Source organism: Mustela nigripes, chromosome 8, assembly GCF_022355385.1.
Source record: "Mustela nigripes isolate SB6536 chromosome 8, MUSNIG.SB6536, whole genome shotgun sequence".
NCBI classification, from domain to species: domain Eukaryota; kingdom Metazoa; phylum Chordata; class Mammalia; order Carnivora; family Mustelidae; genus Mustela; species Mustela nigripes.
This window is the reverse complement of record NC_081564.1, coordinates 30,849,124-30,876,973: the sequence shown is the minus strand read 5'-3', so window position 1 is coordinate 30,876,973 and position 27,850 is coordinate 30,849,124. Positions and strand designations below refer to the sequence as shown.

At 39.0% G+C, this 27,850-nt stretch overlaps 2 protein-coding genes across 8 annotated transcripts in view; both read left to right on the top strand.

Annotated features, from left to right (window-relative positions):
• SEH1L (SEH1 like nucleoporin) overlaps nt 1-3,688 on the top strand; it is a 29,174-nt gene extending 25,486 nt beyond the window's left edge. The window contains exons 8-9 of one of the 2 annotated variants that reach the window (XM_059409141.1): nt 59-209; nt 2,885-3,688. In XM_059409141.1, coding sequence (XP_059265124.1) covers nt 59-209; nt 2,885-3,080 — 347 coding nt within the window. In that variant the 3' untranslated portion in view covers nt 3,081-3,688. Of the gene's footprint in view, nt 1-58; nt 210-1,253; nt 1,733-2,884 lie in introns of those variants that run through there. The other variant, XM_059409142.1, reaches the window with a different exon arrangement.
• A 4,030-nt stretch (nt 3,689-7,718) lies between these two features.
• Nucleotides 7,719-27,850, top strand: part of CEP192 (centrosomal protein 192) — a 126,659-nt gene continuing 106,527 nt past the window's right edge. For 4 of the 6 annotated variants that reach the window (XM_059409138.1, XM_059409137.1, XM_059409136.1 and 1 more), the window contains exons 1-5: nt 7,719-7,873; nt 8,528-8,698; nt 12,694-12,861; nt 13,884-14,009; nt 23,033-23,208. In XM_059409138.1, the coding sequence (XP_059265121.1) occupies nt 8,589-8,698; nt 12,694-12,861; nt 13,884-14,009; nt 23,033-23,208 (580 nt within the window). In that variant the 5' untranslated portion in view covers nt 7,719-7,873; nt 8,528-8,588. The remainder of the gene's footprint in view (nt 7,874-8,527; nt 8,699-12,693; nt 12,862-13,883; nt 14,010-23,032; nt 23,209-27,850) is intronic. The other 2 variants (XM_059409139.1, XM_059409140.1) reach the window with 2 other exon arrangements.

Genomic DNA, 27,850 nt, shown 5'->3' with positions numbered 1-27,850 from the left:
TGTGCCCTTGAGTTATAGTTGTTAGTCATGTTAATGTATTTGACCATTTTCTTTTCAGCTAATTATATGGACAATTGGAAGTGTACTGGTATTTTGAAAGGTAATGGGAGCCCTGTCAATGGGAATTCTCAGCAGGGAAACTCAAATCCTTCCCTAGGTTCAAATATCCCAAATCTTCAAAATTCATTAAATGGATCTTCTTCTGGCAGGTAGGCTGATTTTTGGGACAACGAGAAATTAATCTCCTTTTCAAATCATTCTGGTAGGCATACTATAAGTCTGTGATTTTGTGGGTTTTAAGATTGAATGAAGAAATTCATACATAAGTAGAAAAAAATTCACTTTGTTAGCTCTGTGTTTAGCTTATGTGGCCATATTTATAGGTAGACTGTTAACCTTTAAACTAAACTATATTCTGAAATTTAGTGGTCTGTCAGAAATGTTTATAACTTTAAGATTTTACTTTGCTTCTAAAGTCAGATGAAGAGTAAATCTGGCATAATGCCAAGGATTTTTTTTTTAGTCCTAAATGAACATGAGTATGTTAGTGGTAGTAGTGCAGCCTTTAAATTAGGTCAAGCTGAAATTTTAAATAAACTGCATTAACCAAGGCTTTGTAGAAGAGAGTGAGTTAGATGTGGTTTTTTTGGTGTGTGTTTAAAACTTCAATGGATATTTAAGAGGAAATGGTAAATTCTGATTTCTTGATTTTTAGAATTTTTAACATATTTTAGATTCTTGCTTATCTTAATGTTTGATGTGATCTCAAGAGTCATCCTTTGTTTTTATATTCAAATTTCAAATATGTGAATTGGTAAGATAAAGTTATTTTAATATGCCTTTGTGAATAATTTGGAATACAATTCAGGAAACTTCAAAGCACAGCCTTAACAAATTGTCCTGTGGTTATCCTGTTGTCATCTTACATAACAGAATACTATTTAAAATTTCAGCTATTTTTATATTGTTATATTTAAAAAAAAAAGTCCTTAAATCTTTTGAGATTTAAGTATTTGCATGAAAACAATTTCAGGTTACTACAGAAAATACCAGATTATAAAGAAGATTTCATGAAACAAAGGATACTACCATTAATTAAAAAAAAAAAAATCTGGTTTGTGGTTGCTGTCTGTACTGCATATATTGTAAAGAGCTTTGAAGTTTTGATCTGTATTCTTATTGTGCCAATAACCGTGTGTGTTAGATCTGTGATGCATTTTTCCCTTCTCCATTTGTATTATGTCCTTTAACAGAAAGCACAGCTGAGTACCAGCTAACTGGAGTAACTTTGCTGTTTTGCTGCTTGTTGCATGCACACAGGAATGGAAAGCGAGCTCCTTTTCCCCTTCCCCAGCGCCGTTTGACCTCTCCCAAGATACACCAGCAGCCTGCTTACTACTAAACGCAATCCAAAAGGCCTTTAAAAATCCAGTGTATATCATTTTTTTGTACTAGCAGTTTATTGACACTATTTGAAGCTTTTGAAATATAAATGGAGAGGCTTTTTGTTGAGACATTGTCACCAAAACAATTTTTTGAAATGTTCCTGAAACTAACATGGGTTTTAAAATTAAAAGGATTGTTATTATCCTTACAAGCAGTTGGGAGGAGGGTAAATATCACTTTATTCCATTTGGAGAAAATAGACTTATTTGTTTTGTTTTCTAAAACAGTAGGCTAAAATGATGAATTTTTATAATTTGAAGGTTGAATAAATATTTTTCATAAAGATTGTTTTGAGTGCTAATTTGTTTACCTTTTGTAGAATTGGTTTACACATGGTATTATTTAGTACAACTCTGTCATTTCTTTGTAATATTTAAAAAATATTAGTAAAGGAGTGAGAGAAGTAGTAGTAAAATGAAAGTGATTTGACTGTACAGTTTGCGGCCAAATTAAACATTTGGTATTGCTTCATTTTATAATTTGGTAGTAAAATGAAGACATCTTTGTAAATTTTCAATTCATATTCACTAAAGAGCTTAACGTTTCTAATATGTGCTTGTATATTTTTTTATGGTATGATTCCATGGCTTAAGTTTTTCTTCAAAATTTGGAAGCCTACCGTAAGAGGAGCAGTTAAAAATTTGCTAAAATTGTGCATGCACATTAACCTCCACATTCCAAGTCTCAGGAATTTAATTTACTTGGCTGCTTCATTTAGTTCATATTCTCTAGAACTTTGACCTTAATGATAAAGCTATAAGTCTTTGCTAAAATGCTTAAGTATTACGGGTAAGTTATAAAATGGCAGAATAACAACAAGGACATATTCTTTGAGCTCTTTTGCTTAACAAAATTTTGTACTATTTAAGGTTTTTGCAGAAAATCACCTAAGTATTTTCAAAGATTGTATTTCTTCAGAAGTATATTGCAATAGCTGGCCATACTATATGAAAGTATATTTGGATTGGTTCTCAGTGTCATGTATGCACTAAAAAACCTGTGCCTCCTGCTACTACAAACGAAGCATTGCTTAAAATAAAGAAAAAGCTTATTAGATTTGTAAATTTACAGGATAGCATCAAATATGTTTCTGAAAGATTAGAAAATGTTTTAAATTATAAAATGTCTTTTTTTGTAACATTCATACTGATAATTTTTTTTTAACATTTTAAGTTTAACAGATTGTATTTCTTTCTTTCAAGTTTCTATACTTGCTTAAGCAAGCTTGATTTGAGTAAGGGTCTTGATTTTTGCGATTATGTTCTGTTAGTTTTGGCATGAATATACTAAAGCTTTTTTTTTTCAGCATGTGTTTTCTCCTCTTTGGTTCTCTTTGTATTTACTACTTTTCTCTTTTTCTTCTGTTTTTTCTTTTTTTTTTTTTTTTCTGTTGTTTTTGTTTTGTTTTGGTGTTTTGTTCCTGTCTTCATTGTTTCAGGTATTTCTTTCCCCCTCTGGATTCCCCACGGGCTGGATCGAGATGGTCCAGTTATGCCCAGCTCCTTCCTCCTCCTCCTCCTCCTCTGGTAGAGCACTCTTGCGATGCTGACACTGCCAACCTCCAGTATCCTCACCCTCGCAGACGATCTCTCTCTCGGCCTCTTAATCCCTTACCTGAGAATGAAGGGGTTTAAAACACTGATTTAACACTTAAAGGCCTTATTCAAGTGCTTGTAAATGCTTTCATTCCTGGCTGCTTTTTGTTTTTCTTCATTTTCTTTTAGAAGATTTTTCTAACTTAGGGTCTGTCTTGCATGTATTACACCAGAACACAGTGTTTTGGAACCTAAATGTGTTTGTGCTTCTGCATCAAAGGAACATTTGCCTCACTGGTTGATAACCTTTGATGAAATGAGATAAGTACAAGTAACATGAACTGTGAGTTACAGTAGCTGATTTCAATTTCAAAGTGCCTATTCTGTAAGTTTTATTTTGAACTGTTATGGTGTTAGTTTTCTTATGGTTTGTCATTCTGGTTCATGTGAAAGGATTACCATAAAGTTCACTTTGCCTTTGAGACGTACTAAGAAATGTTTTACATTTTACAGGCTATTGTTGCAACCAACTAGTTTGTAAAATAAATCATTCCTGTGTATAAAGCAGCAAAACAAAATAATGGACTGTTGGGTCTTTTTTTTTTTTTTTTTTTTTAAGAAATTGCCTTTTACTACTTGGAATTATTGTTTAAAGCTTTTGTAATTATTCTCCAAGTAGATTATTTAATAAAATATATTTTAAAAGATATGAATCTCTTGCCTTATGAAAAGAGAATGTACAGCTGGCCCTTGAACAACATGGGTTTGAATTGCACTGATGTACTTATACATAGGTTGATGGTCTCCCCCACCCCCCATAAATGCCGTTTAGTACTGTAAATGTACTGTCTCATCTTTATGATTTTCTTAATACTTCTTTTCTCTAGCATACTTTATTATAAGAAAACATTAGTTTGTATAACATACAAAATAGGTGTTAATTGACTGTTCATGTTACTGGTAAAGCTTCTCTCAACTATAGGCTGTTAAGTTTTTTGGGGAGTACAAGGTTAAGCCCAGATTTTCAACTATGCGGGTGCATGGCACCACCTAAGCCCTAGTTGTTCAAGGGTCAACTCTGTTCTATTTGATATATGATAACGCTTGTATCTCCTTATAATAGTACATTGCAAAAAAAGAAAGAACGAAAAAGAAAAAACCCAAACAATAAAAAATTGGGAGATGAGCACGACATTTAGAAGGTAGAAGGTCAATATGTAGACTAACATCTACAACTGACACATGTTGACTTCCAATCTAATTACACATTATTTTTTAATACTTTTAAAATTTGAAATCAGAAAATAATTGACAATAATTATGATAAAGTGATTAAAACTATGAGACTAGTAATATTCTTTTTAGTTCAGTTTTCTTAAGAATTGCCAAGGATTTAACTTTTCCTTAGGACTAGAGAAGGTGTAATTTGAGTAGCATTTCATATGTGTCTCAGTTAATCACATGTAGGTACAATTTGTTATAACCATATAATTTCTTATCAATTTTCAAAGACACCTTTCCTTTGTCTAGTGTCATACCCTTGAAACTTCTTAACCTGCAAGGGATAAAGAGCTAATAAGAGAATAATTTTAACTTAAGGAATATTTGAGTTTTGTGGTGACTGATTAAAGTGGTTTTTTTTCTGTAAAGTTGTTAGTATTTTAGCATTTCAATGTATGGAGAAGAGCCTTTTCCAGATAATTCTCAAAGGTCTTCCTTCTGTTAAAGGACTTGTTTTAGACTTGTTAGCTTTGTTTATGTTCAAAGCAAGGGGTCTAACTTAAGGCTGAATCTAGCTAAGAATTAAAAATTCATGTCTTTGAGATTTCAATTGTAGAGGTGCATGGGGTTAGAATGGGCAAATGAAATGAGACAGATTCTCCAATTTAATGAATATCGGGCATCTTCTACGTGCCAGATACTGTGCTGATACATAAAACAAAACAAAAAACGAAATGTCTGCACACAAAGTTATTCTAGTGGGAGAAGCCTTTTACAGAATTTACAAAAAGTAACCAGGATTCAGTTGCATAATAAAGGTCGAAACACAGAAAGTGATTTATTTGGTCTGACCAGGTTTGGAAACAATGTGGGAGGGTATTCCACAGCCACCCGAGATTGAGCAGTAACAGGTCTGTGATGCCCTTAGATGTCCGGGGCTGCACACGTGCTACACTGACTGGCTCAGCATGTGCCTACCCTACGCCGGCAGGTGCAGGTAACCCGTTGAACTCCATTCATGATGGGCATCGGGGATTGCAGTTATTCCCCATGAACAAGGAATTCCCAGTAAGTGCGGGTCATAAGCTTCTGTTGATTAAGTCCCTGCCCTTTGTACACACTGCCCGTCGCTACTACCGATTGGATGGTTTAGTGAGGCCCTCAGAGTGGAGAAGTTCAAGCGGAAAAGGGTAGGAGTTCCGAGGTGATAGCCCAGCGGTAAAAGAGGATGGGTTATTTCGGCAACAAGGTATAAGCATTAGTCTGATGTGAGGTCCATTTGGGGAGCTGGTGGGAGATTAATCTAGAATCAAACTTTGTGGTCACATTGTATGTGGCTTTGTATATCTGTGGCTGAGGTTTGCCACAAAGCAGTTGGTAGAGGAGAACTATGGGAGATGACTGCCTTTTCTTAACTGGATATACATCACTTCTAATTCCTGGGAGGCATCCCTAGCCCTGAGACTTCTGCAAGATCTACCCAGGGTCCTGGGTGATGGACATCAAGGAGGGCATGTGATGTAATGAGCTCTGGATATTATAGAAGACTGATGAATCACTGAACTCTACCTCTGAAACTAATAGTGCATATGTTAATTGAATTTAATTTTAAAACAAAACAAAAAGATCTACCCAGTGTCTAAGGAGATTTGAAATCATTGGGAGTTGTGTGCCTCTTTTTCTTTTGGCAAGTAAGTTTGGATAATAGCTAGTATTTGTTGAGTACGTCCATGTGTCAGTGCTCTTCTAGATACTTCATGTGAATTAACTAATCTCACAACAAATCTCTGAGGCAAGTGCTCTAAGTACCCCATTTTACCTGTAAGGAAATTGGAAGGTTAAAGCTTTTTGTCCAAGGCTGCACAGCTAGGAAGTGAGAACCAGAATTGAGATTTTGGCAGGCTGGTATCAGTCTCTGCTCTCCTGCTTGCAGATACTTTGGATCCTTGTCATTAGAGTTCCACCAGGTTGCTGGATGTTATGGGGAGAGCTTTGGTCACTTGATTTTTATGGAAGAAGGACATTTATTGAGTTGGGTAGAAGGAGACAGGGTAAACGAATAGACATATTCCAGTAGTTCACCTCCAATGTATGCTCATGGTGTAGACAGAGTAGTTAAGATACTTTGTGAAACAGGATTGCTCATTACAGTCAAATAGCATCCTTTTAGTTCTAAAGCTAGTAGGTTTATTTTTCTGGATTCAGAAAACCTTGAGATTTTCTCCATTTACCTTTGTTCATTGAGTGTAGACAAAGGTAGAATGGGGTAATTAGAGTTTGCAAATGCCAAAGCTGGAGGGTTTCAAGAAAAAAATGGCAGGAGAATTGCAGAGACATCAACTGAGTTTGACAGGAGGCTAGTTCTAATAAAATAAGTGTTGAAAGAAGACTCAGGACCAAACCAGATATGATAGGTTGAATGGCTATAAGGTGTGAAAGTGAAGGTAAGGTTAAGGGTAGGAGAAACAGAATGGTCTTAAGGTGATAAAACAGAATCAAAGAAGAGTGAGTTGGTTTTAGGTGGAAAGATGCAGCATTTCTAAAGGCAGTTACCAGTAGAGAAGGTATCCAGGAATGATAATTGAGCAGTGTTTTAGAGGACACAAAAGTAAAGTGATCAAATAAACATGTCATTCCCCAACAGGCTAACATTAGGAGTAGGGACTGTTAAGCTCAACTTTTTCATTTTCTCCCCCAAGTGTGCTGTTGCATCTTAAACATTAAATAACTTGCATGAATGAAGTTAGCTAGCTTTGGAAAAGAGGGACTTTTTCTCAGACTGTATGGAAGAAATTTTGAGAGGAAGGAAAGTAAAAGGCACGAAATTGAATTACCTCTGGTTTCAGTATAGTAGTAGTTAAAGCAGTAGTGGCATTTGTGGCGTAAGGAGAACAGGAAAACGTAGGGAGTAATTAGGGATGAATTATGTCTCCTCAGCTCTTTCCACCCTCAACCAGCCTTATTCCGTCACAAAGAGGCGACTAGGTGGAGAACTATCATGAAGCTTGGATCCTGAGAAATGATTTCCTAATTGAAGCTTTATTGCGGTTTATAACATAAGGCAAATGATGACACATTTCAGTGTCTGCCAAGCAGTGGTAGAAAAGATCCGCATCTGCTCTTGTAAAAAGACAAAAAAATGACACAGTTCTAAACTCAGGGTAGTATCAGATGACTCGTTCACCGCAAGTATTGTATAAGGTGAGTGACGATGTTTTGGGGTTCCAGACTGAATACGGTAAGCAGTCCCCCCCACCCCCCCCCGCCCCGAGTTGGCCAAGGCCTTCATTATTTTGCGTTCGGCTCAGTCTCGGGGGGAAGGACTTTCGCAGTGCACCCAACCCTTCCGAACACCGAGCTCCTCCTCCGGACCAGCGGAGCGCGGTTTCCTCGCTTCAAATTCAGGGACTAGCGGTCCTCGTCCAATCGTCGGCCTCCTGCCCGCCCCGTCCCTCGTCGCTGTCCAATCCAAGGCCAGCTCCGAGTCCCCGCCCCGTTGCTCGTGCCGCGAACAGACGTAAACCTCAGGGGCGCGCTGTACGGCCAGTCCGGGTGGCCGAGGGTGCGGGGGTTGCAACTTGCGCACGCGCATTTGCAGAGCTACCGGGACGCCCCCTCCCCTGGACCTTTCTGACAAATTCTCGGCTCCCGCCCCTGGAGTCGCGGGCTTGGTGAGGAGGGGTCCCTTGTGTCTTGACTGCGGTTCGGCAGGGGGCACGCGAACCCTCTTTCCGCAGGCATTTCGGCCGCCGGGCGGATGGGGCAGTAGCGGTTGGGCCAGGGTCGGGCGCGGGGCGCAGGCTCCGGGCCAGGGACTGCGGGGCACTGGCTAGGGTCTGACGGCCTTGCTCCGGCCGCCACGCAGAATTCCGCTCAGTGAGTTTAATTGGGCGCCTCTGAGAGATTGGCTTTTAAAGAAACGGGTTTTGATTTTGGGGATAACATCCTGGTAGCCCCCCACCCTCTACCACTTCCTGACTTCTAGGGACCAACGCACTTTGCGCTTTGCTTTGGAGTTTCTTGTTGCAGAGTGCTCTTGACCTGGTTGGTGTTTGCTTCATGTGCGTCGTGATAGGCGGTCTTTTTCTCTTTTTTATCCAAAACTGACCCACGAAGCAAGGTTGTTAACTAAATGTAGAGGGGTCTGCTAGTGTCACCCGGGTATTCACTTTTTGTTTTGGTTTCTGCTAGGCCGCGTTCTCATCCACTCCCAGTACCTTTACTACATTCTTTACATCTGATTTCTTTATGAAAACAAACAAAAAACAAAACCATGAAAGAAGACTGTTTAATATCACTATACTTTTGATCTCTTTTAATTACAGACTTTGTTTAGTAAAACATGAGGTCCCTTTCGAAGCAGTCTTTTGGAGAACAGCTGTTTTTATGAAAGTATTTCCGTTTGCTGTTACCAATTTGAGGTCATTGGACTGGAGTTTTTACTGCTCCAAAATCAGTTTTTTCACCGAATTTCAGTTTTGTGATCAAAGTTTACGGTAAGCTTTGAAAAGTGATATATTAAATGCCTGCCTAATTACAGATTATTTCTTAGAACACCAAGAGTAAATGATGAATATTAGGAAGCTTGACAGCATATGCTTTTAAATGCGTTTAACTGTACGTGTAGACTTCCAATTAATGACTACAGTAAATGGTATTTTACATATCCAGAAATGTAATTAAAGCAGTTAAATATTAGTCAATTCAACTGTGAAAATTTGAGGTCTCTACTTTAAGAAAATAGCAAGAGCTATTCCAAAGATGGCTACTTAGTTCAGATATAGTAAAAGAAAAGGTAAGGTTACATTTCCTTCACTTTAGGTGATGGAGGAAGGGTGGGTAATGCAATATAGAGGGAATTTAGGGAATTTTTCCTTCTAGGAAAACTTTAGGAATGTGGTACATCCATGGATGGTTTAAACAATTGTAATCCTTTCTGGAAACGAGAAATTAGATATTGGATTACATCTTAAGGAATCTTCCACTGGCTTCTATTACCCCTGCACCCATAGCCAAGCTCCATCCCAGCCCTTAACACTATCATAATTAATAGGGAGCATAAGTGATTATAATTGATGAGAGTCATCAACTCCGTGAAGGGGAGCAGCTTTATTTTTGTATTTCCAGAGATAAGAGAGTGTGTTTCATGGTTTGCGCTTGGTAATGATTGTTGCATGAATGATAATTGATTAATATCTGAATTTTCTTGGATTTGACTCTAAATAGAAGCGAATCCTTAAAGAATTTGGGATATATTTTAATGTGGTTTACATGTCTATAAATGAATGAATAGCTTAGTGATTACAAGATTGGACGTTGGAAGGCAGGCTACTTGGAAGATTTATGCAATAGTTTAGATTAAAAAGCACAAATGAAGGGTGGGAATGTGCTCTGTATTGAAATAATTTGAAGACATTCAACAGATTTATTGAGAATTACTCTGGGCAAGGCACTGCTTTAAGTAGAAACTCAGTAGTAAAATACGCCAAGTCCCTGCCCTCATGGAGCTTACATTCTAATATGGAGGAAAAAATGAATTAAATAGGTGAATTATATAACATGCTGGATGGTGGTCAGCACCAGAGAAAAAAGAAAGCAAGGGAAAAAAAGAAAGCTTGGAGTTGATGAAGAAGATTGGTGAGGGAGACCAGACAGACAGATAAGTGGACTTTTACCAAAAACCTGAGAAAAGTGAAGGAGCAAGATGTGAGGTCATGTGGGGCATCAGTGTGCTGAACAGAGGTTAGAGCCAGGGCACAGTCCCTGAAGCTGAGCCCTGGCAAGTCGTGGGGACAGCGGGGAGGTTAGGATGGTGAGGATGGAGCAAAAGCAAGGGAGAAGAGTAGAAGAGAATGAGATCAGATCGTCCAGCCCTCATTTGGCCATTGTAGGTATTAAGTCTGAATGAGATGGGAAACCAGTGGAGGGTTTTGAGCTAAGGAGTGGCAGTATTTGACTAACTTAGCAGGGATAATTTCAGTGTATGGAGAATAGGCTAGGGGAGGAAGAATGGAGGGGGTGGAGATAGTTATATAAATATAAAGTGTTATATAATATAAAGTGTCTTGTAGTGAGTATCCATGCAGGAGGTAGTGGTGGCTTGACCAAGTGGAGGTAGTGAGAAAATGGCAGGTTCTGTGTATTATTAGGTAAAGACATTGGGATTTGCCTAGGGATTGCTTTTAGGGGGTGTGTGTGTGTTGAGGGGTTGGAGGTGGTGATTAGTAATCAGTAAGGTTTTTGGTGTGAGCAGGTGGAGGATGGATTTGTCATTTTCTCTGTGGGGAAGCTTGAAAAGCAGGATTTTTTGAGTGGGTTGGAAGGAGATGGAATCAAACTTCAGGTTTAGGTGCCTGTTAGATAAAACTAAGTGGAAATGTCTAGTCGGTAGTTGCATATCTCAGTTTCAGGGAAGAGGTCCAGGCTGGAGATATATATTTCATATTGTAATTTAAAACTCTGAAACTGAGGGCAGTCACCTAGAGAGGTTGGGTAGGTGGAAGGGGTCCAGGAGCAACCCCTCATACCTTTACTGTATGGCAGTCCAGGAGATGAGGAGGAACCAGCCAAGGAGAAGGAAAAGAAGCAGCCGGTGAGATTGGAGAACCCAGACAGCTGTGTCTTGAAAACCAGTGAAGAATAGATTTCTTCAGGGAAGGAGTACAAATCCCATATTGTTAGGTCAGAGAAGATGGGACTGAAAATTGACTGTGGGGTTATGGATGTGGCAGCAGGGAGCTCAGTGGTGATGTTGGCAAGTGTTTTGATGGGGCAGTAGGATAAGAGCCAGCTTGGCATGGGTCTAGGAGATGACAGGAGTGGAAACAGATGGCGGTAGTGATTCCTTTGGAGGAGTATGTGGTAAAGGGAGGGCAGATAGAAGTGGTACAGCTGCAGGGGAATGACAGGGTATGAGACAGCGGAAGACGTTTTTAAAAGATGAGGAAATAACAGCATGCTGGTAGGAATGGCTGCACGGAGAAGTTTTGATGATGGATAGAAGGAGGGTAGTCCCTGGAGTGGTTGTCACTGCACTGGTAACGGGTGGGATCAAGTGCAGGTAGAGAGGTGAGCTTCGCACGGGAACCTGGATACTTCACAGTCAGATGCTTTTTATAGCTCTCTAAAAGTCGTAAATATTTTCTGCTCTATAGAGTTAGTTAGCCCATTCTCTCTAATACCGATACTTGAATGCATTTGTCATTGGCCCCAGCATAGTCCGTCATTGGCCTCTATCTCACCAGTTGTGGTAGCTCTTTGAATATCCTTTCAGGTGTTAAGCCCTCTCCCTTCCTCTGTCAGGATCAGTCCGTCCCTGGGCTGCAGCATACTGTCCATACTTCCTAATGTACCTTTTAAGACTTTTAGAATCTGACTTCATGGTTTCATTCACTGTGTTTTTTGTACACCTGTTGCCAAAACACATTGAAGCACTTGTCTATTGCCTCCACACACTTCGTACTTGGGGTGGATTTTGGGGTCAGACCCGGGTTTGAATTTTATTAATTGTGCAACCCTGGTATGTTTAGCTAATTTAGTCTCCGTTTGTTTCTTCATTCATAAAGTTGGGTAAATGAGTTAAGGTTGTAATATACAATAAATCTTAATTCTCTTCCACCTTTGCTCATGTTTATTTGTTATCTTTGAGAGCCCCCTCATGTCATACTTGGCCTGTCAAAGTTCTACTCATTTTTCAAGGCAGGGGGCCTATACTCTCTCATTTATTGAGCCTTTCATGATTTAACTTTTTTACTGAATTCCATATAACCCTTATATGATAAACACTGAAGTAATTTTGAGATTGCATCTCCTAAGTACTGTAATCAGGATTAAGTAGAGCCAGAGTCCAATATGGGCTGGAAGATCTCTCAGTAATACAGATTCTGTGCCAGATGAGTCCTTTGTATTTCCAGAGTAAGTCCTTTGTATACCACTTTCACCATTTTTGTCTTGTCCATGTGCCAGCTCGAATTGATTTAACTTTAATTTTTTCCTTCAATGGACTTCCCTTTTAAACTAACATTTACTCTTCCTTAAGAATAATTTCTGAAGTTAGGGGCTAGATTTTGCTGGTTTAATTTTTTTTTTTTTCCTCTTCCATGTTAGAATGAAGTACTTCCTGAAATCGTCTGTATATTCCTTCAGTGCTGGGTCTCTGCTTCTTTACTAGACAAGTGTAGCAATTGATATTCTTTGTGATAGTAAACCAAGAGCAAATTAATCTGTGTTATATTTTACAAATTTGTTATGTTATTTATAAATAACATTTATGTTATTAGGTTAATTATAAAAAGATTGACATTTGTAGTCTCAGCTGTGAAGTAGCAAAGTATTCTGAGAATTACTTTACCTCCAAATGCTTGTTGATTTTATCCCCTTTGTGCTGTTCCAAGAAAATGATCTATCAGTTTTCTAAAATTTTTGAGACTTTTAATCATTTGGAAAGGTTTTTTAGTAGTATTTGATTTTTAAAAAGCTTTTATTGTTGTAGTGAGATGGAAGATTTCCGAGGAATAGCTGAAGAGTCATTTCCAAGCTTTTTAACCAATTCATTATTTGGTAATAGTGAGATTTTGGAAAATGTCACTCTTCCTTCAAATCTTGGCTTGCCTGTTGCTGTTTCAACACTTGCTAGAAATAGATCCAGTGCTGACAACAGGTAAGAACTTTTAGAACACATGATTTTTTTTTTTTAAGGTCTAGAAAGCCTGCAATACATTGATACTCCTGTAAAAATTTCTCAGCCAAGGGGCACCTGGGTGACTCAGTTGGTTAAGTGTCCCAACTCTTGGCTTTGGCTCAAGTCATGATCTCAGGTCCTGGGATTGAGCCCTGAACTGGGGTCCACACTCTCCAGGGAGTTGGCTTGGGGATTTTCTCCCTCTGCCTCTCACCCTTGCATGATTGTGTGGGTACATGTGGCGGGCTCTCTCTCTCTCTCAAATAATAAATATATTTAAAAAGCTTCTCAGCCAAGCTTGAGCTTTTGCTTTATGTATATTTATATACATAAATTTATATTTATTTATATTTATGTATGTAATATGATATGTATATCATATATAAGTATATGATATATGTGTGTGTATATATGGTATATATATTCATATGTATATATAATTGTTATGAAAAACGTATACATTTCCTTACTTTGTTGCCTTAATCAGTAGTGGTTGGGTGGATTTGGAACTGAGTACCAGTGACCTTTTGGTCTACTAATTGTTTTCTCTGTTCATAGTGTTTTGGATTTGTATTAGTTCAGCCTTACTGGCAGCCAGTAATTTGAGTTGCATCTCTGTATGTGATGTGTACAGCTTATCCATCTTGTATGATGTGTAAAGTTTGCCCATGCTTAAATAATCTAACTGCTTTCCTGTCCTCCTCCCAACCTGAATGTTTGGTAAGAAGCATTATCTTTACCTTTAGAATGAAGAGTTTAACTCTGAAAACCTTTAGCTTTAAGATTTCTGTGACTCTTTGTTTAATATGAACACACCTCATTCTTGACATGTAGATTTTCAGCGCTTTGCACATGAGATGATGGTTTTGAATACTGGGGGCCCTATTTATTTTTATCCCCTAGCAATTGGTTTTATAGTCCTGTGGTCCTAATGACATGGTGAATTTTAAATATGCATAATTTAACTTTTAACAAAACAAATTTTTTTTGTATGTGTGTAGGTATTCTGATATCCAGGCATCTTATTTAGTAGAAGGGAAGTTTTCAGTTCCATCTGAATCATCTCCCAGCAGCCAGAGTGAAGGTGACCCAAGAGAGAAGTTACAACTTAGCTTCCAGGATGATGAGTAAGTTCATACCTTCATTTTGTTTTTGCCACATTAAAAGCAGGCCTCACTCAGTCTTATGGAAAATGAAAGTGTGACTATGTCTCTGAATAAGTCTAATTATAAGAATCTTCTTAAGAGTTTTCTTTATATGTTTTTTAGTCTTTCAGAATACCTTTTCTCATTCCAAAAGTAATATAAGCTTATTTTAAAAAGTATAAAATGCAAAGAATTGTAAGGAAGATGCTAAGTCTATAGTCTTACTAACTAGAGAATAGTCACTGGGGCACCTGACTGGCTCAGTCTGCAGAGCATGTAACCTTTGATCTCTGGGTTTTAAGGTTAAGCCCTAAACTGGGTATAGAGATTACTTAAAATAAGATCTTCAAAAAAGTAAGAGAGAATAGTCATTGATTATCTATTTATAGTCTTCCAGACTGCTTGCTTGCTTTCTTTTTAAAGATTTTATTTATTTGACAGAGCAGGAGCAGGGGAAGGGGCAGATGGATAAGCAGACTCCCCGCTGAGTACCAAGACTGACACAGGGCTTGATCCCAGGACCCTGAGATCATGATCTGAGTTGAAGGCAGATGCTTAACCAACGGAACCATCCAGGAGCCCCTTCCAGACTGTTTTCTATGCATCTATACATGTACATACTAAGTTGTGGTTTTTTTTTTTCCTTTACAAATAGGGGATTGAACTGTATTTACTATTTATAACTTTTTAAAAAAGATTTTATTTATTTATCTGACAGAGATCACAAGTAGGCAGAGAAGCAGGCAGAGAGAGAGGGGGAAGCAGGCTCCCCGCTGAGCAGAGAGCCCGATGCGGGGCTGGATCCCAGGACCCTGAGATCATGACCTGAGCCGAAGGCGGAGGCTTAATCCACTGAGCCACCCAGGCGCCGCCATACTATTTATAACTATAAAAAATTAGTGTATTATGCTCATCTTTCAATTATAATTAATGTAGATATATGTCGTGTTAATGGCTGCACTACGTTAGACATTTAGAGTATTGGAATTTTGCTATTACAAATTTACTGAAATTTTTTCATTTGCATACCTAGCAAATTATTGTATTTAGATAAATTCCTAGGATTGAAATTGCTGAGTTAATATTTAAAGACTGCTACAAAGCAGCACATTGCTCTTTAGAAGATTTGTTCCACTTTATACTCCCACTGGAAGATGTACATGAGAAAGCCTTCTCTGAGCCCTCCCCAACATTTGGTGGTATTATTTTTAATCCTTGAATTTAGAAGTAAAAAAACTTGTACACATGCATAAATGCATAGAAGAAAATCTGGAGGGCTATAAACCAAAATGTAAATGGTAGTTATCTCTTGATGGTGGTATTACAGGCATTCTTAAAGTTTCTGTGTTTGAATTCATAATAGAGTATTTATGGAATTGAACATACTTTAATGTTTATTCATTACTTATATTTTTGTTGTGAATTGCCTCTTGGTAACATTTGGATATAAGCACTTTCTATATATTAAAGATGTTAACTCTTTGAATACTCATTCATTCCATGTGTATTTTTGACCGCGTGCCTACTATGTGCCAGGTACTTCTCTAAGTACTTGGGAAATACCAGAACAGACATTAAAACAAAAAGACATTAAAAATATATCAGTTTTATAGTATATTTGAAGGGAAAAGTGCTAGGAAAAAAACAGAACATGATAAGGAGGGTAAATGGGTAAGCTGAAGGAAATGGTCAGTGTGGGTCTCATTGAGGGAGGTGTAAATCTGAGCAAAGACTTGAAGGACGCAGTTAGCCATGTGGACATTAGGAGGAAGAGGACTTCAGGTGGAGGCTGCACAAGTGTAGAGGCACTAAGGTCAGAGCATACCTATGTTCAAACAGCAGGAAGTAGGCTGCCATGGGGTGAGCAAGATTTTGAAAGAGGTGGAAACCATTGAAGGATTATGTTTTAGAAGGTTCACTCTGGCTACAGTGGGGTGAACAGACTGTTGGGAGGCAAGTCTGGAAACAGGAAGACCCCTTAGGAGGTTGGATTATCAAAGCAGAGAGGTAGATGGAGAACAGAAGAGCACCAGGGCCTCATGTCAGTACACTTCATTGTTAAGATGAGGAGAGGAGGAGTAGACATGGAGGCTAAAGATTAGTGACTGGAGGTTGGGCAGACAACAAAGTGTTTCAGAAGCCACAGAAAGAACATATGTAAAAGAAGAGAGAGGGATCCAGTGTGTCAAATAAAATGAGGACTAAGAAGTGACCATTGGAATTTGCGTAGGTTTGGTCATTGGTAACCCTGATAAGTGGTTTTGATGGAAGTAGGAGGAGGCAAGTAGTGTAGGAGAATGAGTTTAGGAGAGAATGGGAGGTTCATTTTGGAGATGGTGAGTTTGCTGCAAAAGGAAACCAAAAAATGGGGCTGTGATACCTGATGAGTAGAGTGTGTCAAGAGAAGTTTTTCTTTTTTCTTTTATGGTGGGAGAGGTTACTGCAAGTTTATGTAGTAATAGGAATGATCTGGAATAGGAAAATCTGATTATGTAGAAAGAAGAGAATTGCTAGAGCAACACTTCTACAAAAATAAGAGGCGAGGAACTAATGTGTCATGGAAGGAATGACTAGAGAGGTAAGACCATGGATAATTCCTCTGTATTAACCAGTGGGAAGGCGGAGTGTATGGGTACATGTCCTGGTAAGAATCTGAGGAAGTTGTCTTTTCAGTGCTTAGGGTCTCTCAGTGCAGTGGGAGACATGACATCAACTTAGGGTAGAGGAGCAGTAGAGAGATGTAAACAGTCATGGGCATGTGGGAGGGGAGGAGAGAGGAAAATAGTGGCATTGTCAGACAGCATCAGGAGGCCCACTCAGGGGTCATGGTCATGAATTTATTGTGATTGTGATGTTATCTCCAACCACATTCAGCTGTAGGGGTGCTGGCAGGGTGTGAGGAGAGAGTTGGGTTTAACTAGGCTTGTAGTTTGATGAAAGCAGTGAGGGATGAGGAAGCTGAGGTGTGTGATGATTGGCCATCTGATGAGGTTAAGGAAGAGGAGAGGATAGTAGAATGGCAAGGGAGTGTGAGATGTGGGGATATGAGTGGATTGGGGGCTTGGGTTACAGCAGAGGATTATAGAGTTGAGGTACTAAGGCAGGTGCTGTGAGCGGTCATAGGTGACTCCAGGCTAGGAGGCTTTAGTGAGGATGATCTGGAAGTTGTACTGAGGGGACATGGTGATGGAGACACCCATTCCATCTCCACACCCAGTGATTCCAAGGCTGTGGGAGAGACGGATAGTCCTCACTTGCCAGTGTTTAAGGAGGCAGTGTCCTCACAGGACATCCAGGTTTTCCATAAAGCAGTGAGGTGAAAGGGATATTCATAGGAAGGGTTCAGGAATAGATTTTGCTGATTCAGCATTGATTTGTTGGGCTGGGTAGGGGGAGTATCCTTGTGGATCTTTGTCATTGGTAAGGAGTCCTGGGCTTATTGAAGGGCATCTTGAAGTTAGTGCCACTGAACTGATGTTGGCAATGAGACATTAGACATGGGGGGAGGGGAGGAGACTATTGGAAGTAATTCTTGATTCTTTGATGTGGGCCAGGAGATCTGGGAAGTGGTCTTGTTGATCCCTGTTAAAGGAAGATAGAAGACCTGGTAAGGTGGAGTCCTACATGCAGTGTACTGGCCTCACTCTAGACTTTCATTGGGTAGAGGTGAGTGCTTTGGGGCTGCTCCTTGCCCCCACTGAGTAGTCTGAAGATCTGGGTTGTTAGTCTGAGAGCCTGGACTTCCTGTGGGCTGCTTGTGATAGTGGGTGCACAGCCTGCAGAAGTATGCTCTTATCGTGTGAAGGATGGCTTCTGTGGCTCCTTCTGGGGTAGGGTGGAATTTATGTTTTTAAAATATCCTTATTCTGGGTGCCTGGGTGGCTCAGTGGGTTAAAGCCTCTGCCTTCAGCTCAGGTCATGATCCCAGGGTCCTGGGATCGAGCCCTGCATGGGGCTCTCTGCTCAGCAGGGAGCCTGCTTCCTCCTCTCTCTCTGCCTGCCTCTCTGCTTACTTGTGATCTCTGTCTGTTAAATAAATAAATGAAATCTTTTAAAAAAAAATATCCTTATTCTAACTTTGGAATTAAGGAATATTTTAGCTGAGGATAGGATTTAAAGATAAAAATAACTTTCACAAAATTTTGAAGGCACTGCTACATAGTGTGAGAAGCCTGATGTCATTCTGATACTTGACCATTTGTATCTGAACTTTTTTCTCTCTGGAAACTCTTAGAATCCTCCCTGAGTCCATACCCCCAACCAAATTCTAATTGGCATCAATCCAGAGATTTGTATGCTTTAGTTCTAGGTAATTATTATTACGTTGGTATTTTTCTATTTTCTTTCTTTCTGGGACTGCTGTTTTAGATTGCCTGGGCTGATCTATTTCCATTATTTTTTTCCTTTTTTGTTTTTGTTTTTCTTTTGTTTCAGTGCAAATAGGCAGTGTTCTAGATAAAGTTCCTAATTTTTTCCCTGCCCTTCTATTAAATCATTTGGCAGTCATAATTTTGAGAGCTCTTTTTTCTGAACTTTTCATTTTTTTTTTTTATAATAGCTCCTTTTTGTGGATATAATAGTGACTTCAATGTTTTCTGAGAATTCTAATTGAGATTTTTCAAAGTTCTATAAATTATCCTTGTGTCTGGGGTTGTTTACTTTGTTCATCTTTATTTTTATCTCTCAAGCTGCTCCTTCTCCTGCATCTGATTTATGGCTGTCTTCTAGGTTGCTAGTGTGGGCTAGTGGGTATCCAGATCTCATTTCTCTTAGGTCTTCATGCAAGCTCATGGCCGGCTTCACTTTACAGATTCCATGCCGGGTATTTAATGCTGCTGTCACCACCATAGCTTCATTCTGCACAGGCGTTTCATATGCGTTCCTAGAAGAGCCTTCCTAGGTGTACAGCTGACATGTTGACACTGCTGTTTTGTTTGTGTGGGCTGGGGAGCGAGAGTGGAGCACTGCCCAGCACGGGCACCTGATAAACTTTCAGTCATCCCTTTCCTTTGGACTCCCTCCTGTCCTCCTTCCTACTGTAGTCAGGAAACATTTCTGCAATTCTTCCTGGCAGATTTGTTTTCTGCTTCCGGGCCCTTTTGTTCTTGTTCTGGACCATGCTTTTGTTTCTCCTGCATAGCCCATCTGCTGTTCAGATTCTAGAATCTGAGATAAGCTTGGGCTAGGACTGGTGGCTCTCATACAGATTGCTTCACTTTTTTTTTTTTTTAGATTTTATTTATTTATTAGAGAGAGAGAGAAAGAGCACAAGCAGAGGGAGCAGGCGTGGGGGAAGGAGGGAGCAGGCTCCCTGCTGAGCAGGGAGCCCAATGCAGGGCTCAATCCTAGGACCCTGGGATCATGACCTGAACCGAAGGCAGACGCCCAACCATCTGAGCCCCCCAGCCCCCCAGATTGCTTCACCTTTTTTTTTTTTTTTTAAGATTTTATTTATTTATTTGACAGAGAGAGATCACAAGTAGGCAGAGAGGCAGGCAGAGAGAGAGGAGGAAGCAGGCTCCCTGCTGAGCAGAGAGCCCCATGCGGGGCTCGATCCCAGGACCCTGGGATCATGACCTGAGCTGAAGGCAGAGGCTTTAACCCACTGAGCCACCCAGGCGCCCCAAGATTGCTTCACTTTTATAGAGGTCCTTTATTGTCATTTTCATGCACTCCTAGAAGTTACTCTTGCCACTTATTTGAAGCTTATTTGACTTAATATTTGACTTAATTTGAGGAATTTTGATGGGCTAGTAAGAACAAGTGATAGCTATAGTTTTGAGGACATGGATTTAGGGGAGGTGGTTAATTTAACTGGCTCTGTTATAAAGTTCTAATGGTCACGCTACAGTTGACCCTTGAACTGCATGGTCCACTTACATGTAGATTTGTTTCAGTAAATACATAGTGCTAAAAGTGTATTTTCTCTTATGATTTTCTTAATAACATGTTCTTTAGCTTTATTATAAGAAATAGCATGTAATTTATATACATATATATGTAAATATGTATATATACACAAAGTGTGTGTTAATTAACTGTATATGTTATTTGTAAGGCTTCCAGTCAACAGTAGTTCAATTAAGTAGTTAAGTTTTGGGGGAGTCAGAAGTTAGACGTGGATTTCCAATTATGCAGGAGGTTAGTGCCCCAACCCCCATCTTGTTCGAGGGTAAAGCGCACATGCTTTTCTTGGAGTGGGGGGGCTTTGAAATATGAAATTAACCTAAATGTCATGACTTTTTTATTCATTTCATGTCACCATTTTGCTTCCCCACCACCTTTTTTTTTTTTTCTTTTTTAATATGTCACTTAGGGACCTTTACTGTCTTTATTTTCCCTTTTATATTCTCATTTATTTGAAATATAGTTGACATATAACATAGTAGTTTCAGTTGTGCAACGTAATGATTTGATATTTGTATATACTGCAAAATGATCACCACAATAAGTCTAGTTAATATTGGTCACCTTACATAGTTGCAGAAATTTTTTTTCTTAAGATGAGAACTTCTAAGATTTACTCTTGTAACTTTCAGATATGCACTGTGACCTGTAGTCACGATGCTATACATTATATCCATGACTTACTTATTTTATATCTGGAAGTTTGTACCTTTTGACCCCCTTCACCTGTTTCTCCTGCCACGATCCCCTACCTCTGGAACCATTATTCTATCTGTGAGGTTAGTTTTTTGTTCTTATTTTTAGATTCTGCATATAAATAGATTATGTGGTATTTGTCTTTCTCTGTCTTACGTACCATAATGCCCTTTAAGTCTATCCATGTTACTGCACATGGTAAGATTTCCCTTTTTTGTGGCTGAATAATACCCCATTGTGTATATATACAACATGTTTTTTTTTTAAAGATTTTATTTGTTGATTTGACAGACAGAGATCACAAGCAGACAGAGAGGCAGGCAGAGAGAGAGAGAGGGAAACAGGCTCCCTGCTGAGCAGAGAGCCCGATGCGGGACTCGATCCCAGGACCTGAGCCGAAGGCAGCGGTTTAACCCACTGAGCCACCCAGGCGCCCCAACATTTTTTTTTATTCATCTGTCAGACACTTAGCTTGTTTCCCTCTTGGCTATTGTAAATAGTGCTGCAGTGAACGTGGAGGTGCCATATATCTTTTTGAGTTAAGGCTTTAGTTTTTTTGGATGAATACTCTGATGTGGGATTGCTGGATCATGTAGTAGTTTTATTTTTAATTTTTGAAGAACCTCCATACGGTTTTCCATAGTGACTGCACCAGTTTACATTCCCAGTTCACATCTCAGCACTGCACATCCTCACCAATACTTGTTATTTCTTGTCTTTTAAATTTTTTAATTTTAATTTATTTTTAAGAATATTTTATTTATTTGTCAGAGAGAGAGTGTGTGTGTGCACAAGCAGGGGGAGCAGCAGGAGAGGGAGAAGTAGACTCCCCGCTGAGCAGGAAGCCCAATGTGGGGCTCAATCCCAGGACCCTGGGATCATGACCTGAGTCTAAGGCAGATGCTTCACCAACTGAGCCAGCCAGGCGTCCCTCTTGTCTTTTTTATAATGATTATTACAACAGGTGTTAGGTGATGTCTCATTATTGTTCTGATTTGCATTTCCCTGATGATTAGTGACATTGAACACCTTTTTTTTTTTAAATTTTTATTTATTTATTTGACAGAAATCACAAGTAGGCAGAGAGGCAGGCGGAGGGGGGGCGGGAGGCAGTCTCTCTGCCGAGCAGAGGGCCCGATGCGGGGCTCAATTCCAGGACTCTGGGATCATGACCTGAGCTGAAGGCACAGATTTTAACCCACTGAGCCACCCAGGCGCTCCAAACATATTTTCATGTACCTGTTGGTCATCTGTCTGTCTTCTTTGGAAAAATATTCAGATCTGCCCATTTTTTAATCCTGTTGTCTGCTTGTTTGCTTTTTGTTTTTGTTTTTGATATTGAGTCGTATGAGTTCTTTATATATTTTGGATATTAACCCTTTGTCAGATACGATTCGCAAATATTTTCTCCCATTCTGTAGACTGTCTTCATTTTTTCAGTTTCCTTTCTTGTGCACATCCCCACACTCTTCTTTATCATACAACTTTGTATCCACTTACAGTCTTTCCACCGACCTCTATCCTCTCTTTTACTCAGCTTCTGTTTGATTGGGATGAAACTTTCTTATATCAACCTATGAATGCACCTTTGGATTGAACTGTTGGTAATGGCTTTCTATGTGTTACAACCCCAGTACAGACATGGAGAAACTGGGAGGTAAATTACAGTTGGGAGTTGCCTCAGGCAAAGAGGGTTAGCACTCGGAATATGTAAAAGGACTATCTTTTCATCCATCCTGGTCAGATTTAAGCTTGGCCCTAGATAGCAGTTTGTCAGATGATGGCTTGATTGCATTTAGAGGCATTTTTCTAAAAAGTTCATCCCTACCCCTCCTCTTGCTGGCAGAAGGCTGTGATGAGCTGCATGAGACCCACGAGCTTTTGCTGAAGATTGGGAGGAAAATTGTCTTTAAGGAAAAACATTGTCATCCAAGTATAAAACAACAGAGATACAAAGATGAGGACAAAGCCAGTGGCAGGGGCTAAAAGTAAAACTTTTAAAGCATTTCATAATTCAGAGAATCAGCTTTTTGGCATATATACTAGTGTCCTTTAAGTCTTCTTTGTTTTTAGAAAGCTGAGTTTTTCTCCATATATGATAGATTCAGAGATACTTACTTAGGAAAGAATAAAACCCCTCATTTTATCACTTGAGAGGCAGGATAGCAATATGATACTGTATTTGATTTTGGTAGACTGTATCTCTGGATCCAAGATGGTTCGCAGTCCCCAGGGCACCTACAGTGGAGCCAGTTGTAGTGTCTGGCTGGTCCTTGAAATTTTTCTTTCCACTGTATCCATTTTTTTCTTTTTGTGATATTAAATACATAACTGGTTAATGAATATTTTATTGATTTACCCAAGGTAACTAACATTTAATCATTCTGTTCTCTACTGGAAAGTTCTGTCTCTAAGAAAAAGAACCATATAGAAAGTCAACATTTGTCAGATGCTGTTCTTGAAGAGTCTGCTTTGCAAAGTGATATAGCAAGAACAGAAGAGGAACAGGCTAAAACTGCAAAATGCTTTCAGAGCCAAGACCCTTTTGATAAGATTTCACCACTGGAACAAGTGCAAGGTATTGAACTTATAGAAATTACTTTTAGAAATTACTGCCTAATGTATATATTTCAGTTTCCTTTCTGATTTGTCTATCTTTGTTATTTATCTTAAGCTACAGTACGGTAAACTGAAAGACACTTATGGTTTGGCATTTACCTATTAATATTTTTATAGGAAATGGTGTCTTGATTAATCTTTTTATTTAAAAAATTTTTTTGGTATTAACATATAATGTATTTTTGTTTCAGGGGTACAGGTCTGTGATTCATCAGTCTTACACAATACATAGTGCTCACCACAACACAAACCCTCCCCAGTGTTCATCCCCCAGCCACCCCATCCCTCCCACCCCCTCCACTCCAGCAACCCTCACTTTGCTGAAGGTTATTAAGAGTCTCTGATTGACTTGTTTCGCTTAGCATAATACCCTCTAGTTCTCTCCACATTGTAGCAAATGGCAAGATTTAATTTTTTTTAATGGCTGCATAATATTCCACTGTATGTCTGTATATCGCATCTTTATCCATTCATCTGTTGGGGGACATTGGGCTCTTTCCATAGTTTGGCTATTGTGGACATTGCTGCCATAAACATTGGGGTATAGGTGCCCCTTCAGATTACTACATTTGTATCTTTGTGTTAAACACCCAGTAGTGCAATTGTTTGGTCATAGGGTAGCTCTATTTTCAGCTTTTTGAGGAACCTCCATACTGTTCTCCAGAGTAGCTGCACCGGCTTGCATTCCCACCGCATTCCCACCAACAGTATAGGAGGGTTACCCTTTCTCTGCATCCTCGTCAACATCTGTCGTTTCCAGACTTGTTAATTTTAGCCATTCTGACTGGTGTGAGGTGGTATCATTGTGGTTTTGATTTCTATTTCCCTGATGCCAAGTGATGTTGAGCACTTTCTCATGTGTTTGTCTGTTGACCATTTGGATGTCTTCTTTGCAGAAATGTCTGTTCATGTCTTCTCCCCATTTTTATTTTTAAAAAAGATTTTATTTATCCACTTGTCAGAGATAGCACAAGCAGGGGGAGCAGCAGGCAGAATGGGAGGGAGAGGCACACTCCCTGTTGAGCAAGGAGCCTAATGCAGGACTTGATCCCAGAACCTTTGGATCATGACCTGAGCCATCCAGGCATCCTGACTTCTGCACATTTCTTGATTGGAATTTTTTTGTTTTTTGGTGTTGAGTTTGATAAGTTCCTTATGGATTTTGGATACTAGCCCTTTATCTTATATGTCATTTGCAAATATCTTCTCCCATTCTGTAAGTTGTCTTTTGGATTTGTTGACTATTTACTTTGTTGTACAAAAGCTTTTTATCTTGATGAAGTCCCAATAGTTCATTTTTACCCTTGTTTCCCTTGCCTTTGGCTGTATGTCTAAGAAGTTCCCGCAGCTAAGGTCGAAGAGGTTGCTGCCTGTGTTCTCCTCAAGGATTTTGATGGATTCCTGTCTCACAGTTAGGACTTTGAGCCATTTTGAGTCTATTTTTGTGTATGGTGAGAGGAGATGGTCCAGTTTCATTCTTCTGCATGTGGCTGTCCAATTTTCCCAACACCATTTGTTGAAGAGACTGTCTTTTTCCATTGGGTATTCTTTCCTGCTTTGTCAAAGAATGCTTGACCATAGAGTTTAGGGTCCATTTCTGAGTTCTCTGTTCTGTTGCATTGATCTGTGTGTCTGTTTTTTTGCCAAGACCATGCTCTCTTGATGGATCACAGCTTTGGAATAGAACTTGAAGTCTGGAACTGTTATGTCACCAGCTTTGGTTTTCTTTTTCAGCATTCCTCTGGCTATCTGGGGTTTTCTGGTTCCATACAAATTTTATGATTGTTTGTTCCAGCACTTGAAAAAAGTTGATGGTATGTTGATAGGGATTTCATTACCTCTGTAAATTGCTCTAGGTAGCATAGACGTTTTTACAATATTTATTCCTTTGATCCATGAGCATGGAACGTTTTTCCATTTCTTTGTGTCTTCCTCAATTTCTTTCATGAGTACTCTATAGTTTTCTGAGTACAGATTCTTTGCCTCTTTGGTAAGATTTATTCCTATGTATCTTATAATTTCAGATACAATTATAAATGGGATCGACTCCTTAATTTCTCTTTCTTCTGTCTCATTTTTGGTATATAGAAATGCAACTGATTTCTGTGCATTGATTTTATATCCTGCTACTTTGCTGAATTCCTGTATGAGTTCTAGCAATTTTGGATTAGAATGTTTTGGGTTTTCCACCTGTAGTGTCATATCATCTGCAAAGAGTTAGAGTTTGACTACTTTGCCTATCTGGATGCCTTTTACTTCTTTTTGTTGTCTGATTGCTGAGGATAGGACTTCTGGTACTGTGTTGAATAGCAGTGGTGATAGTGGACATCGCTGCCGTGTTCCTGATCTTAGGGGAAAAGCTCTCAGTTTTTCCCATTGAGAATTATATTCGCTGTGGGCTTTTCGTATATGGATTTTATGATATTGAGATATGTTCCCTCTATCCCTACACTGTGAAGAGTTTTAATCAAGAAAGGATGCTGTACTTTGTCAAATAATTTTTTCTGCATCTGGAAGGATGATACGATTCTTGTACTTTCTTTGATTAGTGTAGTGTATCACAGTCGTTGGTTTGCAGATGTTGAGCCAATCTGCAACCCAGGAATGAATCCCACTTTGTCATGGTGAATAATCCTTTCAGTGTACTGTTGGATCCTGTTGGCTAATATTTTGGTGAGAATTTTTGCATCCGTGTTCATCAGGGATATTGGTCTGTAATTCTCCTTTTTAGTAGGGTCTTTGTCTGGTTTGGGGGTCAAGGTAATGCTGGATTCATAAAATGTGTTTGGAAATTTTCCTTCCATTCCTATTTTTTGAAACAGCTTCAGAAGAATAAGTATTAATTCTTCTTTAAATGTTATGGTAGAATTCTCCTGGGAAGCCATCTGGCCTTGGGCTCTTGTTTGTTGGGACGTTTTTGATTACTGTTTCCATTTCCTTGCCAGTTATGGATCTCTTGGTTTTCTGTTTCTTTGTGGTTCAGTTTTGGTGGTTTATTCTTTTCTAGGAATGCATCCATTTCTTCCAGATTGCCTAATTTGTTGGCATTTAGTTGCTCGTAATACGTTCTTATAATTGTTTGTATTTCTTGGGTGTTGGTGGTGATTTTTCTGCTTTCATTTGTGACTTTATTTATTTGGTTTCTTTCTCTTTTCTTTTTGATAAGTTTGGTCAGGGGTTTAAACAAGCTTATTTATTCTGTCAAAGAACCAGCTCCTAGTTTCGTTGATCTCATCATCATCATCTTCTTCTTCTTCTTTTTTTTCTTAAGATTGTATTTATTTTTTGGAGAGAGAGAGCACAGCAGGGGAGGGGCAGAGCTCCTTGCTAAGCAAGGAGCCTGTTGTGGGACTCAATCCCACAACTTTAGGGTCATGACCTGAGCCAATGGCAGACGCTTAACTGACTGAGCCACCCAGGTGTCCCCGTTGATCTCTTCTACTGTTCTTTTGGTTTCTGTTTCATTGATTTCTGCTCTTTATTATTTCTCTTCTCCTGCTGGGTTTAGGCTTATTAACTCCTGCTGGGTTTAGGCTATAATCAAAAAGTTGGAAAATAGCAAGTGTGGTGAGGATATGGAGAAATTAAAACTCTCATTCATTGCTGGTGGGTAGTTAAAATGATGCAGTTTTTGTGAAACTAGTTTGACAGTTCTTCAAAACATTAAACAATTACACTATTGTTTGAGCCAGTAGTTCTAGTCCTAGGTATATACCCAAGAGAAATGAAAACATATGTCCACACAAAAACTTGTACATGAATGTTCATAGCAGCATAAATCACAATAGTGAAAGAGTGGAAACAATGCAAAAACTTCATACAGTGGAATATTACTGAGCCTTAAAATGGAGTGAAGTATTGATATGTACTATAATATGGATGAACTTTGAATACATTAGGCTAAGTGAAGGAAGATGGATACAAAGGCCACATGTTGTAGGATCTTTTCATCCATAGATATATGTAGACATCGGATCGGATCGGCAAATCCATAGAGACAGTAGATGTGTGGTGGCCAGGGCCAGGGAAAGGGGAGAATGGGGAATGACTGCTAGTAGATACAGTGTTTCTTTCTGGAGTGATGAAAATATTGTGGCATTAAAGAGTGTTTATGGTTGTCCAGCCTTGAGAATTTACTAAAAACTAGGGAATTGAATGCTTTAGGAGAGTGGTGATTTCATGGTATGCAAATTTTATGTCCATTAAAAAAACCCATATACTTATATCACAGTCCCAGTTAGTATAAGATTTAGTCATACTTGCTTTATCTCTTCTGTTTTGTGTTACTTTTTTCTGATATTTTAAAATTCAAGTATTGTTTTATTCCTATATATTTTAGTGTGCATCTGTAAAAATACAGATGTTTTCTTACATAAGCACAGTGCTATTAACACTGCTAACAGACTTAACAGTTCTTTTATTATCATATAGTACTCTGGTCCATATTCATTTTACTAATTATCCAGGTTGGTTTGCTTGAATTGGAGTCCAATTCAAGTATATTATTTGTTGTATGTCCCAAGTCAGTTCCTGTTGAAAAAAGCTCAGTTTGTGACCCTGTAGATTGTCCCATGATTTGGATTTGTCTGTCTGTTTAGTCA